This window comes from Takifugu rubripes, chromosome 15 (assembly GCF_901000725.2).
Source record: "Takifugu rubripes chromosome 15, fTakRub1.2, whole genome shotgun sequence".
Classification (NCBI taxonomy): domain Eukaryota; kingdom Metazoa; phylum Chordata; class Actinopteri; order Tetraodontiformes; family Tetraodontidae; genus Takifugu; species Takifugu rubripes.
Genome location: NC_042299.1, coordinates 7181620 through 7192492, shown reverse-complemented (window position 1 = coordinate 7192492; position 10873 = coordinate 7181620). Strand labels below are relative to the sequence as shown.

At 44.4% G+C, this 10873-nt stretch overlaps 2 protein-coding genes across 2 annotated transcripts; one reads left to right on the top strand and one right to left on the bottom strand.

Annotated features, from left to right (window-relative positions):
- Positions 1-1180: 1180 nt before the first annotated feature.
- On the top strand, positions 1181-3502 carry nop16 (NOP16 nucleolar protein homolog (yeast)). The gene is made up of 5 exons (XM_011611190.2): positions 1181-1382; positions 1632-1740; positions 2219-2285; positions 2933-3039; positions 3189-3502. The coding sequence occupies exons 1-5, from the start codon at positions 1276-1278 to the stop codon at positions 3330-3332; spliced, it is 534 nt and encodes a 177-aa protein (XP_011609492.1). The 5' UTR covers positions 1181-1275; the 3' UTR covers positions 3333-3502.
- Positions 3503-4551: 1049 nt separating this feature from the next.
- arl10 (ADP-ribosylation factor-like 10) lies at positions 4552-10791 on the bottom strand. The gene is made up of 4 exons (XM_003970864.3): positions 10293-10791; positions 8567-8750; positions 6928-7103; positions 4552-6285 (listed from the first exon to the last, which is right to left on the bottom strand). Exons 1-4 carry the CDS (start codon positions 10620-10622, stop codon positions 6112-6114), a joined length of 864 nt encoding a protein of 287 aa, XP_003970913.2. The 5' UTR covers positions 10623-10791; the 3' UTR covers positions 4552-6111.
- Between the last annotated feature and the right edge of the window lie 82 nt (positions 10792-10873).

Genomic DNA, 10873 nt, shown 5'->3' with positions numbered 1-10873 from the left:
ATTTCCCGAAACCTGCTGATTCGCACATGCTCGCAGCGACGCTATGCAAATGTTTAAAACTAAAAAGGCTCGTTTCACAAAGATGGAAGCATTGATCAGAATGGCTGCTGTGCAGTAATGTCGGACATCGTTTGTGACTCCCTGCAGTTTGTGGCTCATCATCCTTCAGTCGTGTCAGAGTGGACTCTGCTGCATGGATCGATGGAAGCACCACAGAGCATTAAAGGTGCATTAAGATCATCTCATACAGGCTCTGAGACAGTTATTGATCTTTTTTTTTTTTTTTTTAACTCCATGATGGCTTCTCCCGGAAACCGGTGCATACAATTCTCATCCCTAGGAATACAATTATCCCGTATGGATGACATAGCTTTGATGTTTTTAATTACTAAATATTTAGGGAATGTGATAAACGTCATCAGTTAGGTGTAAGGCTGATTATTCGATGTTAAAGACATGATCAGATGAACAACTTTACTAACCAAGTATTTATCAATTTTAGTCAACATTTTATAAATATGGTCTCCCATTTATTCTTCTAAATTATTTGTTGCTTCAGAGAAACAGTTTTTGCAACTGTTGTCTCAGGTTGACCCCTAGAGACCAACTGTTGCCCCTGCAAGGGGGGGTGCCTAACTTTGATCATTTCACTATCGTCTATGATCGTAAAACTATTTTTTATGACGTCGAAGGAGAGATATAATGATCTTTATCGGGACCATTACAAAAATTTGCAAGAAGTGGGTCTCTGTGTGGTTTCACAGGCGACCGCAAACATCCTGTTCTGCTGGTGCCTCGCAGCTGTTTTCCCACTAGGTCTCAATGATCAACATTGTCAATAAAATTTGTGAAATTCTATTTATTACCATGCTTCACTTGGCTACAACGTCTTCACAAGCCGTTCGAATATTTTATCCTAGATTAGAGATAGACTATCTATTGAATGTATCCAGTTACGGAATAAAGCAAAAGTAATCAATTTTTAAATCGTGATCATCCTTCATATATTAAATTAATGTCTTTTTATGATAGCTGTACTTTATGCTTGCTAAAGCCAATTTTATGAATTACATTTTTCATTCAAATATTTATACAATGATTAATATACGTCTTTAAGAAGAGATTTGCACTCTCAACGATGACGTCCGTGTGAGGGGCGTGGCTTCTGATCACATGACCGGAACAAAACAAACTTCTACTTCCTTTGTCGCACGTTGTGTTCTCGGAGTGAGCGGAGTTTTCTATTAGAAATCTTCAGAGACACGAATCCCCAAAATGCCAAAAGCAAAGAAGTCCGGGAGGAAGAAGAAGTATAACTATGAACAGGACAGGAAGAAGCTGAAGAAGAAGTTATTGAAGAAATACAACCCGAGGATAGAAAAGTAAGAGCTAAGATCCCGTTAGCATGGTAGCTAGCTGGAGCATGTGAAACAACACCCGCTGTTTACAGGGTTGACATCCAAGACAGTTGAGAAACATGCAGTGTTTTACCTTCAACGTGCTTGTATTTCATTAGTTTCCGTTTAAGTGTTGAATCTGCTCGTTCCTGTCTTTTAAAAGTTGGACCATCTGCGTACATGATCTGTTTTCCTTTAACTTTACTGAGTCGTATTGCGTATCCTCATTTTCAGCCCACAGATCAGAAATGCATGGGACAACAGAAAGACTATGGCCAGGAACCTGCAGGACATGGGGCTGGCTTTTGACCCAAACCGCTCTCTGCCATTAAAGAAAGCCAGCGTGAGTAAATCAACTTTTAAATTTAAATCAACTTAAATGGGACGTGTGTGTATATAGCATTTGAGAGAGAATAAAAAGTGATTGGTCCCGATGCTTCTCCTCTGGGGTCCATATTTTAAAGATGATTTAGAATAATGACAGCAAAAATCTGCTGCTGGGCTTAAAATTTCCGAGTGGATCGTTCGGGCTGCGATTCACTGTGATTTCCACTGACCAACAGGGGTCCTAACCGATGGAAAAATTACCGAGTTAAAAAACAAATTAAAAAAAAAATTACAGCGTTAAATGTTCGCACTGTACAAAATAATCTCAAATTTTTACCAGATGGGGGCGATATAGTGCTCCTCACAATAAAGGATTGTAAGAAAACTGAAGAAGTCTGCTATTAAAATGTGCTTTGTGACTATGTAAACAAATAAAACTTGTATTCCAGTTAGTTTAAATTGATTCTAATTGGTCTCTTATTGTTCATTTTCAGTTTTTCAGTGGAGAAACGGAGGCCAAACCATCTGGCAGCATCGTGATTAAACCCTACGTTCTGAACCGTAAGTCACCATAAAGGATGTTCTCTATTTTCTAAAGCAGCTTGTTGTGTCTTGCTGCACGATTGTAGGATGAATGCCTGCTGCTTCAGGCTGGTGTTTTACCCACACGAAAGGCAACAGAGAGTATATTTACTGCCTGCTGCAGCAGTCACCTGTGAATCTGATAAGTAACGGTCACACATGATTAAGTTTAGGTGACATATTCCAACCTGTCACTTGCCACAGGTTAGCTTAAAGATGCTAATGCTCTATTTCTTTCACTGGGCATCTGCCTCACAGTCGATCTGGTCGTTCAATGCAGCTCTTGGTTTTTGGAAATAAGTTTTTATATTTTTTATTTTGTTCAAAGTTGAGATGTTCCAGGGACCTTGTTTTAAAAGGTGCCTTCGCAAGCAAGGACAGCTTGAGGTTTCTCTCTTTGACATGACTGCGTGAGGGATGCTGCTGTGAAACCTTGGAAACGCCACGAGTTCTGAATTGTGTTCTGTTTTCTTCCCCACTCACCTGTGTTGGTTCTCGCTGGAGCTCATTTAGTCCTCACGAGTGTGATGAGACGGCCTCCACTGAATGAGCACCTGTGTTTGTGCATGTAACACGAATCCTCTGGAACATGTTGAACCCAAATTTATCTGTGTGGTTTTGTGCAGAGTTGGAGCAAGAGGCCAGCCTCCCAGAGAAAGACTCCAAGACGCTGTCGTCAGATCTAATCGAGTACGTTCAGCACATGATCAGAGAGCACGGCGACAACTACAAGGTGAGGGGGACTTTTTGTTAAGCAAGGTTTCCTTAAGGTTCTGCTCAGATTGTTGAGGCCTTCTAATATTTACAGACATTTTTACATAAAAACATCATTACTGATGTTGAAATACCAGCATGTTTTGTTAATCTTTCCTGTCTCTCCAGGCAATGGCCCGAGATGAGAAGAACTACTATCAGGACACGCCCAAACAGATCAGGAGGAAAGTTGGAGAGTACAGACGATGCCACCCAGAACAATTCAACACATTTGTGGAGTCGTTGGGTCTCTCCCGGCCAATGGACCTGTAGAAGATACCCGGTGGTATCTGTGTTTGGACCAGACAGAGAGGATCCTTGAGACGTGTGTGAGGATGGAGATACTTTAAGCACCCGGGACGAACTTTAATGTCTAAAGAAACAAAGCCTGTCAAAGTCATCAGTCCCCTTTTTAGGCTCAAATTAAAATTTTAACCCACTGCTTTCAGTTGTTCTATTCTCTCCATCCAAATGTGGTATCATAGGTTACAGGTTTCTCTAACATTATAAGGACATTTGGACAGTTGCTGGCTGTTCTGTTATCTCATGACGCTGTTTATGTCACCGCAGTTGGACGCGACAAAAAGTTCAGAGAAAATGGTGTGACAAATAAATGTTCTAGCCACAGTTCTTTTCCCGTCATGCTGTGAGGATCTGTGGCGTAAACAGGCACAAGTGTCTCCATGAAAAAGAGCACGCCACATCCTGTTAGTTGTGCGAACTTGTAACGCTAACAACACTTGATGGTGTCGCCAGTCAAATCTGGTTTAATAGGTTAACTCATCAGGATTTAACCCCTTTAACCTGACCCTCACACTGGAATTCCTGATTCATCCCATAATATGATAACGGAACAAAAACATAGCTGAGATTTTTCAATAACTGCTGTTATCAGGCCTCGTGCATAGCAGGAGTCCCTTTAGAACACGTGTCAAACGCCGGGTTTTCTGTCCTACCAGGCTGGAAATGCATTCAGTGGGATAGAAAACCCGGCAGGATCGTGGCCCTCGGGGACTGAGTTTGACATGCCTGCTTTAGAACTTGGATAAGGACTTGTGTACTTGGCCGTGATTGGCCATCATACTGGGAACCAGTCGTCTCCCAGCAGAGGGTTCTGGTTTATGTGACTAAAGATTAAGCTCGGCAGGAAAAGCAGCACGTGCGGCCGTTTCCTTCCTTGCTCTCCTCTTATCTTCACTCTTCTCCCAGATTATCTGCTGTGACTGTAACAATAGTCTGACCCACATCTGCAGCTCTGACCTTTGTTATTGGCGTCAATCATTGACCTGCTTCATTCAAACATCCACGTCCTACTTTACATTTGCTCCCTCAGCCAGCATAAAGACATGACTTTCATGTCTTCGTTAGCCCTTAAGGAGTGTTGTTGCCTTGCCAAAGAAACGTAAGGAGGTTAATATTTCCTCCGTAAAAGTACACATTTTCTTTACAACAACTTTTTTTGCCACATTAACGAGGATTTGGGGAACAATGATCTGGATTGAGTTTAACAAACATACAGAATGAGTCACGTTAACCTGAGGTAAAAAATCCTGATATTGTGTTCCACACAGACTGGTGGTGGAACTTTGCCCAACTTATCAAGGTCACACAGACACTGGATTGATGTTTTTGCTCCCATGTGCTCAGTGGGCACGAAGAAACAAACACATTTAGGCTCTTTAAAAGATTCACACAACATCATGTGGTCAATTATTATTGCAATGCACCCAACAATTGCACAATGTTACAACTCTCCAAAAGCTAGCTAACATTCTTTAAATGACAGCGACAGATACAGTAAAAAAATTAAAAACAGTGAAATAGAGGGCGATAATTCTTCAGAGCCAAGCTCACATTTAAGTTAGCCCTGTTTTGCTATGTTTTGGGTAGCAAAATGGCATCAATGAGAAGCCTGTAATCCAAACCACATTGATCCAAACTGTGGTTGGCACAAAATTAGAAGCTTAAAAAATAATTCATGAAGGCATGCAAGAGAGCATCTTTTTTTTTCCTTTTGCATATCACAGTTATTAAAAAACAAACAGCCTACACAACGGTCCACTAAATAGGGCCACTGTCCAAAGATTTACAACGAAGGCAAGGGACATTCTTTAAAGATTGTGCGTCGAGAGCGAACACTGCAGATGCGGTTGATGCAGTTGTTGAAGCAAAACATTTCCCATCAGCATCGTCCACGAGCTTGACCGAGAAGAACTGAGAACATCGATTCAAGAGATTCACATGCCAAAAATGTGCTTAGAACACTGTCCTTTTTCAAAAAAGTTAATTTAAAGTTATACAACATAAACATGAACACTGCAGTTTGAGATACATAGGTGAGGTGACCTGTGACACAGGTAGCTCCACGGTTGGCCCTAGTCTATTACAGAAGAGTTATTTTTTAAAGTATGAGGATTTCCTATAGTGGAAGCATTTAGCTGAGAAATGAGCCCTCAGCTTCATTCTGCTCTCAACGTTGATGCCTGTTTAATATAGAATAAACCTTTTGAAAAACATAAACCTTTCTATATTATCACAGACAAAAGACGGTGCCGTTTCTTCCAAAGATCTGTTTCACTTCCCTCACACTCCCTCAAACCTTTGAATACGACCTGTTTGGCTCTGCTGGCTCCTCCCACCAAACGTAATCCACAGAAGCTGAAACCAGTGAACCTACAGTTGGTCCAAAGTCTGAGTCATTGACAGGAGGCGAACTGCCTGAGTCAGAGTCCACAGATGAGCTTCATGCATTGTTCCGTCCTCCTCCTCATCCACAGGGAGCGAAATGAGAAGACACGTGTGACGTAAAATGAGCCAAAACACGAGAAGCTGCCTTTTCTAAAACGAGCCGAGGTGACGTCGCTAAGTGGGACTGAAGAGCAAAACGAGGAGGCAGCGAGACCTTCCTGACTCAGAATCCTGTCACGTCCTCTGCACTCCTTCCTGCGTTCCACTTCATCTCCTCCACTTCTGCTTGAAACGAGATGGTCTTTTAAAAAAGGGAGGAACCTATGGAAGAACTCTTCCTTTGAGCCCCCCCACAGCTGTGGGATCAGATGAGTTGGAGCAGTAGATCCTGGAAGGTGTCCAGGCCCTGGTGGGAGTTTCTAGCGGATCCATCGGAACCCAGCTGGGCTGCCAATAGAAACAGTTTCCTGTCGTCGGCGAGGGAGCCTAGGGACAAGGCTTCCTGCAGCTCTGACATCCCCAAGGCGTCGGACTTATCCTGCGAGGAGTGCACGACCTGTTAACCTCAATCATCTCGCTGTTCCAGTGACCATAATTACAGAGCTCCATGGAGCTGAGGGCAGAGCTTAGTAACAGCTTACATGACTAAAGTAATTAGCCAACTAAGCTACCAAGAAGGATAGAGTTCATGCCAACACCTTGGAACCACATTTTCCAACTAAAGAGAGTTCTAGAACGTATCTGTGCAGCACAGTTTGCTAGCATTAAGCAGATATCGTGCTTTGACAGGAGTGGATTCTCAACCTCCCACACGATTGTTTCAGCTCCGGCTAGTAGCATCCAGAGCCGTCCGCCTCTTTTCTTTCTTTGCGCTGTCACGTTGTTCCCAACACGCGCATTCTGCTGGGAACGTGCTGATCACACAGCGAACGCCGGAGCGGAGAACAAAGCAGTGGTGGGTGAGAGCTGCTATCACTGGCGCCATTCAAACTCGGCTCCGCCTACTGGATGCTCATTTTTATTATCTGACATGTATTGAAGAATTGTTCTAAATCCTGTTTGGAAATATTTACATTTCACAGTCTTCATCGCTGGATTATTCACATTTGATTACATTTTGGAAGGGAGTCCATGAAAAATGTTAGGTTTTAAACAGCTTTTCTCGCATTCTCGCGTTTACCTGCTTGTTTCCCAGGACCACCACGGGCAGCTGAGGCTCCACCCTCAGCAGACGGTGCAGCTCGGCTTTAGCCAATGGCAAGCGGCTCCGGTCTGAGGAGTCCACCACGTACACCAAGATGTGTGTCCTTTTTAGGTAGTCCGACCAGTATGGCCGCAGGTCCTCCCCTCCACCAACTACAAGAAAGGATTAAAGAATAACGACACATGAAAACAAGTCCCAGTACGGAGCCCTGTGGAACCCCACATTTGAAGGGTGACGACTCATCTTCACATACAGTCCTGATGGATCCATCGTGTTTTCAGCTGTTGCGCTACTGACATACAGTATTGTTTCGGAAATGTTGTAAATCAAGAGTTTGGAACCTTCTGGGCACGAGCCGTTACGCGAGATCATTTCCTGAATGATGCGTAAAAATGCGGGTAGACAGTTAGAAACCATGCTTTTGTGTGACTGCTGATTAGAATCTGGAGGCCTCAACGCACCTTACTCTAAAGGTTAAAGGATGAAAATCGGTTCTTCGCAGCTGTTGATGTTCCTGCCTGAAACAACTCGGCCGCAGATGTGAAGCGGAGTGACCAAACTCGTTTATTCTGGAAAGGACAGGCTAACTCTGCTGCCCGGGGAAATCCTTTGGATTCATTTCTAACCTTGTGCCTGCGAACGCGACACATTATTGATGATCACCAGTGGCGTCCGGTTGTTGCACGTGCACCGGAGTGTTACGCTTCAGGTCGTCAACGCGTCTGACTTCAGCGCAGCGAGAATTCATTATTTGTGGACCTGACGGAGGTGGTTGCTAGGCAACAAGGCAGTGATGCGTCTTCGGCTGACATGATGTGGCGGCGGTAAGTACCTGCTTACCTGATGAGGTGCAGATGCTGGATCTGACACCCGAGGGGCTCAGCAGGAAGCTCCCTCCCTCTCTCTCACTCACACACACACACACGCATACATACATACACCCCTGAATGACAAATGGCATGAATGAGCAACCTGTGACGCCTTTTAGACAACTATTTTATTCATATGCTTCTAATTCGAGTTATCCAATGACTCATCACAGCCTGTTCAAGCTTTTATATTCAACAAATTTTAAGTAATTCATGTTAGGTCCAGCATTGGTGAGCTGAACAGGCACAAACTGCAGACCAGACCCCCCCCCTGTCCATTATAAAAAAGTGCGAAAATGTTGATCACCGTTTGTCTCAAATTTAAAGCTATTTTAGCTACTGCAGAGATCACATTTGCTGATGCCAGAGACTGATATCCACAAGAATGCATAAATAATGGCACAAACAGCAGCTCTTTAAAAGCGGGCGGGATAGAGCCTGAGGGCAGAAAAGGTTATTTAAATCCCGATGAACGCTAACGGAACACGTTGCACTTAAAACGTCTCACTGCTCAGAACTAACTCTGATGGATCTGACTCTCAATGTAAAGTGCCCCCGTCAGGCCCTGCGTGTTAGGCTGCTCCTGACGGGAACTGTCGCCGTGGCTCTGTGTCAATGTCTTGAAGACAAAATGCGCTGACAAGCACGGATGTTCTGAAAGTCCTTCTGCCAGAGTTGGGAGAGGAACCCAACTCTGGACTCGGATGGTGGATAAAGTGTGTTTAGTGTGAGCACAGCAGCCTTACTCTCCAGGAAGTCCAGCTGACAGGCCGGGACGTTGAGGCTCATGAAGTTGAAGCCACGGGTGGGTCGGCAGCGTCCTCTCTTAGCTGCCGACTCGCCGGCGTTCAAACCCTGCAGCATGCTGCTCTTGCCGGCTCCGTCCAGCCCGAGGACCAGGACCTGCCGCTTCCCACGGTCCTCCTCCTCCTGTGGTGACACAGATAAACACTGAACACATGCTGCATTGGACCTGCTGGACAAACACTGGTGGAGCCGCAGGTTGTACTCCAGGAGAAGAGCCTGGGCGGCGCTCTGCTGACGCTGCCGAGGTCCTCCTCACGCGGTGCTCAACAGCACTCCAGCACAATGGATGGGTGGAAAGACAAGTGCGTTAACTAGCCTGGGGTGCTAAATGGCAGATATAATTCACTTATAGAAGTCGTGGGTTTGAATGTCTCCACCTGTCGCTGTTGCATTCGCACAAATAGAGGGTAAATATCCACTTTTTCTGCTTTTCTCTATCTTTTATCACAGCCTTTGTGGCTCTGGAGAGCTGATGGTGGAGTGTTGGGAGTCTTGGGCTCCTAGGATGAAAACATTTAAGTCTGGTCTGCAGCTAGCTGTTGGCAGCCGCTGACCATTTTATCCACTAAAGACGGGCTGAGCCAGATGAAACGGGATAAGCTTATTACCGCCCGCCGCTGATGGTATCTAGGAAACGAGATTAAAGACATGCAAATGTGCTTTATTGAAAGCTCTACGCAGCAGCCGAAGATCTGCGAGACTCTAAACATCTACGATAAAAGGTCCATGCCAACTCTGTCCAGCAGAGTCCAGCTTTTCCATCCTTTAAAAGTTGAATCCAAAATTATACATCAGCTCAACAAAGTCATCTGGAACCGAACACCCCCCCCCCCCCCCCCCCCCCTTTTTTTTTTTTTTTTTTTTACCATTACAAAGACATCAAATCAAACTTTCCTTCGGAAAAATGAAAGGGCAGATTAAGCTGTTACTTGGCTCACTGCACCACTCCAAATCCACTAGAGACCGGGTGGAGGACAAAGTGATCCGTCACTGGGGGGGGGCGGCTTGAAGGAGCTAAACCGTAGCTCGATAAAAAGGCAGATATGGGGTGGGTAGAAGAGTGGTAGAAAAGGGCCAAAAGTCCATTCACTATCACCTTAATGTCCCATCAAAGACTGAAGAACTTGCATTTCAGTAGGGTTTAGAAAAAAAAACTTGCCCTTGAGTTGAATATTAAATCAACATTTAAAATGTGCCCACAGGTCTGTAGAAAACCTCAGAGAAGTGCAGCTGATTCAGAACTCATCTAAATTTCAAAAGGGCTTGAGAACCAGCTCAGATCTGCTGCTTCCAGAAGCACCCTGAGATGCTTAGATCAGCTTAGAACAGTTCTCCCTTCCTCAGAGTCAGAGATAAACCTGGAGAGGAAAGTTCTGTTTTCATGCTTTGTTTATCTGGAGCAAACTCAGAGAGCACCTGTCACCTCTTAGAGATCTCCAGGATTAATCCTTTGTATTATCATCATTATTATCCTCTCCCATTATTGTGGAAGTGAAATCAAACATGCGTCTCATTGATTCTATAAATTTAGATGTAATGATAATAAACTAGCAATAACGATACATTTGACGCATAAGTAACAAAACAGCGGAAGTAACTTTTATTCAAACAGCCCCTATAAAGACCCATTCATTCTATTATTTGTTGACGTCTGCTCCGTCTTACCTCTTTGATGGTGCAGTATTCCGCCTGCGGTGACCATATTCTCCGCTTATAGAAGAAGTTGAGGGCGATGAAGAGCGCGGAGCCCAGAGCAGCCACGGCGGCGGTCAGGGCGACGGAGATGTGCCGGAGGAGAACCATAAATGTGGGGAGAGCAGTGCTCGGCGCCCGAACCAAAGAACCGTGGACTGGTGCTTCTTGGACGGCTACGGATGAGAGTGACGGCCGCTTCCTTCTTCGCCTTCTGCCTCTCGATCGCACCACGTGTGACCCAGCTGTCTCCGCGTGTTTTTGTTTCGAGAGACGTTCACTTGATGCTCGTAAATAGCCCATGTCCTCGTCACAGCGCGTAAAACGCTTACCTGACAGTTACGAACAAAGGTTAATTTAGCTTGCGTTAATAAGTAGGAGAATATCCATACCACTACAGATGGATTGTTATATATACAATATATACAAGGGTATATAGATTTCTTATTTAATTTAACGTTTTCTTCTTTTACCGCTTACTGAACACGGATAATATTTTTAATACTGCCAAGGGGACAGTAGGTATCTTTCCCATAGTACATGAATGCATCATA

Coding starts and splice junctions, on each gene's coding strand:
- nop16 (XM_011611190.2), top strand. CDS start 1,276: ATGCCAAAAGCAAAGAAGTCCGGGAGGAAGAAGAAGTATAACTATGAA. Junction 1,741..2,218: donor TGCCATTAAAGAAAGCCAGC/GTGAGTAAATCA, acceptor GTTCATTTTCAG/TTTTTCAGTGGAGAAACGGA. Junction 3,040..3,188: donor AGCACGGCGACAACTACAAG/GTGAGGGGGACT, acceptor CTGTCTCTCCAG/GCAATGGCCCGAGATGAGAA.
- arl10 (XM_003970864.3), bottom strand. CDS start 10,622: ATGGGCTATTTACGAGCATCAAGTGAACGTCTCTCGAAACAAAAACAC. Junction 7,104..8,566: donor TCAGCTGGACTTCCTGGAGA/GTAAGGCTGCTG, acceptor CCTTTCTTGTAG/TTGGTGGAGGGGAGGACCTG. Junction 6,286..6,927: donor TGGTCCTGGGAAACAAGCAG/GTAAACGCGAGA, acceptor CACTCCTCGCAG/GATAAGTCCGACGCCTTGGG.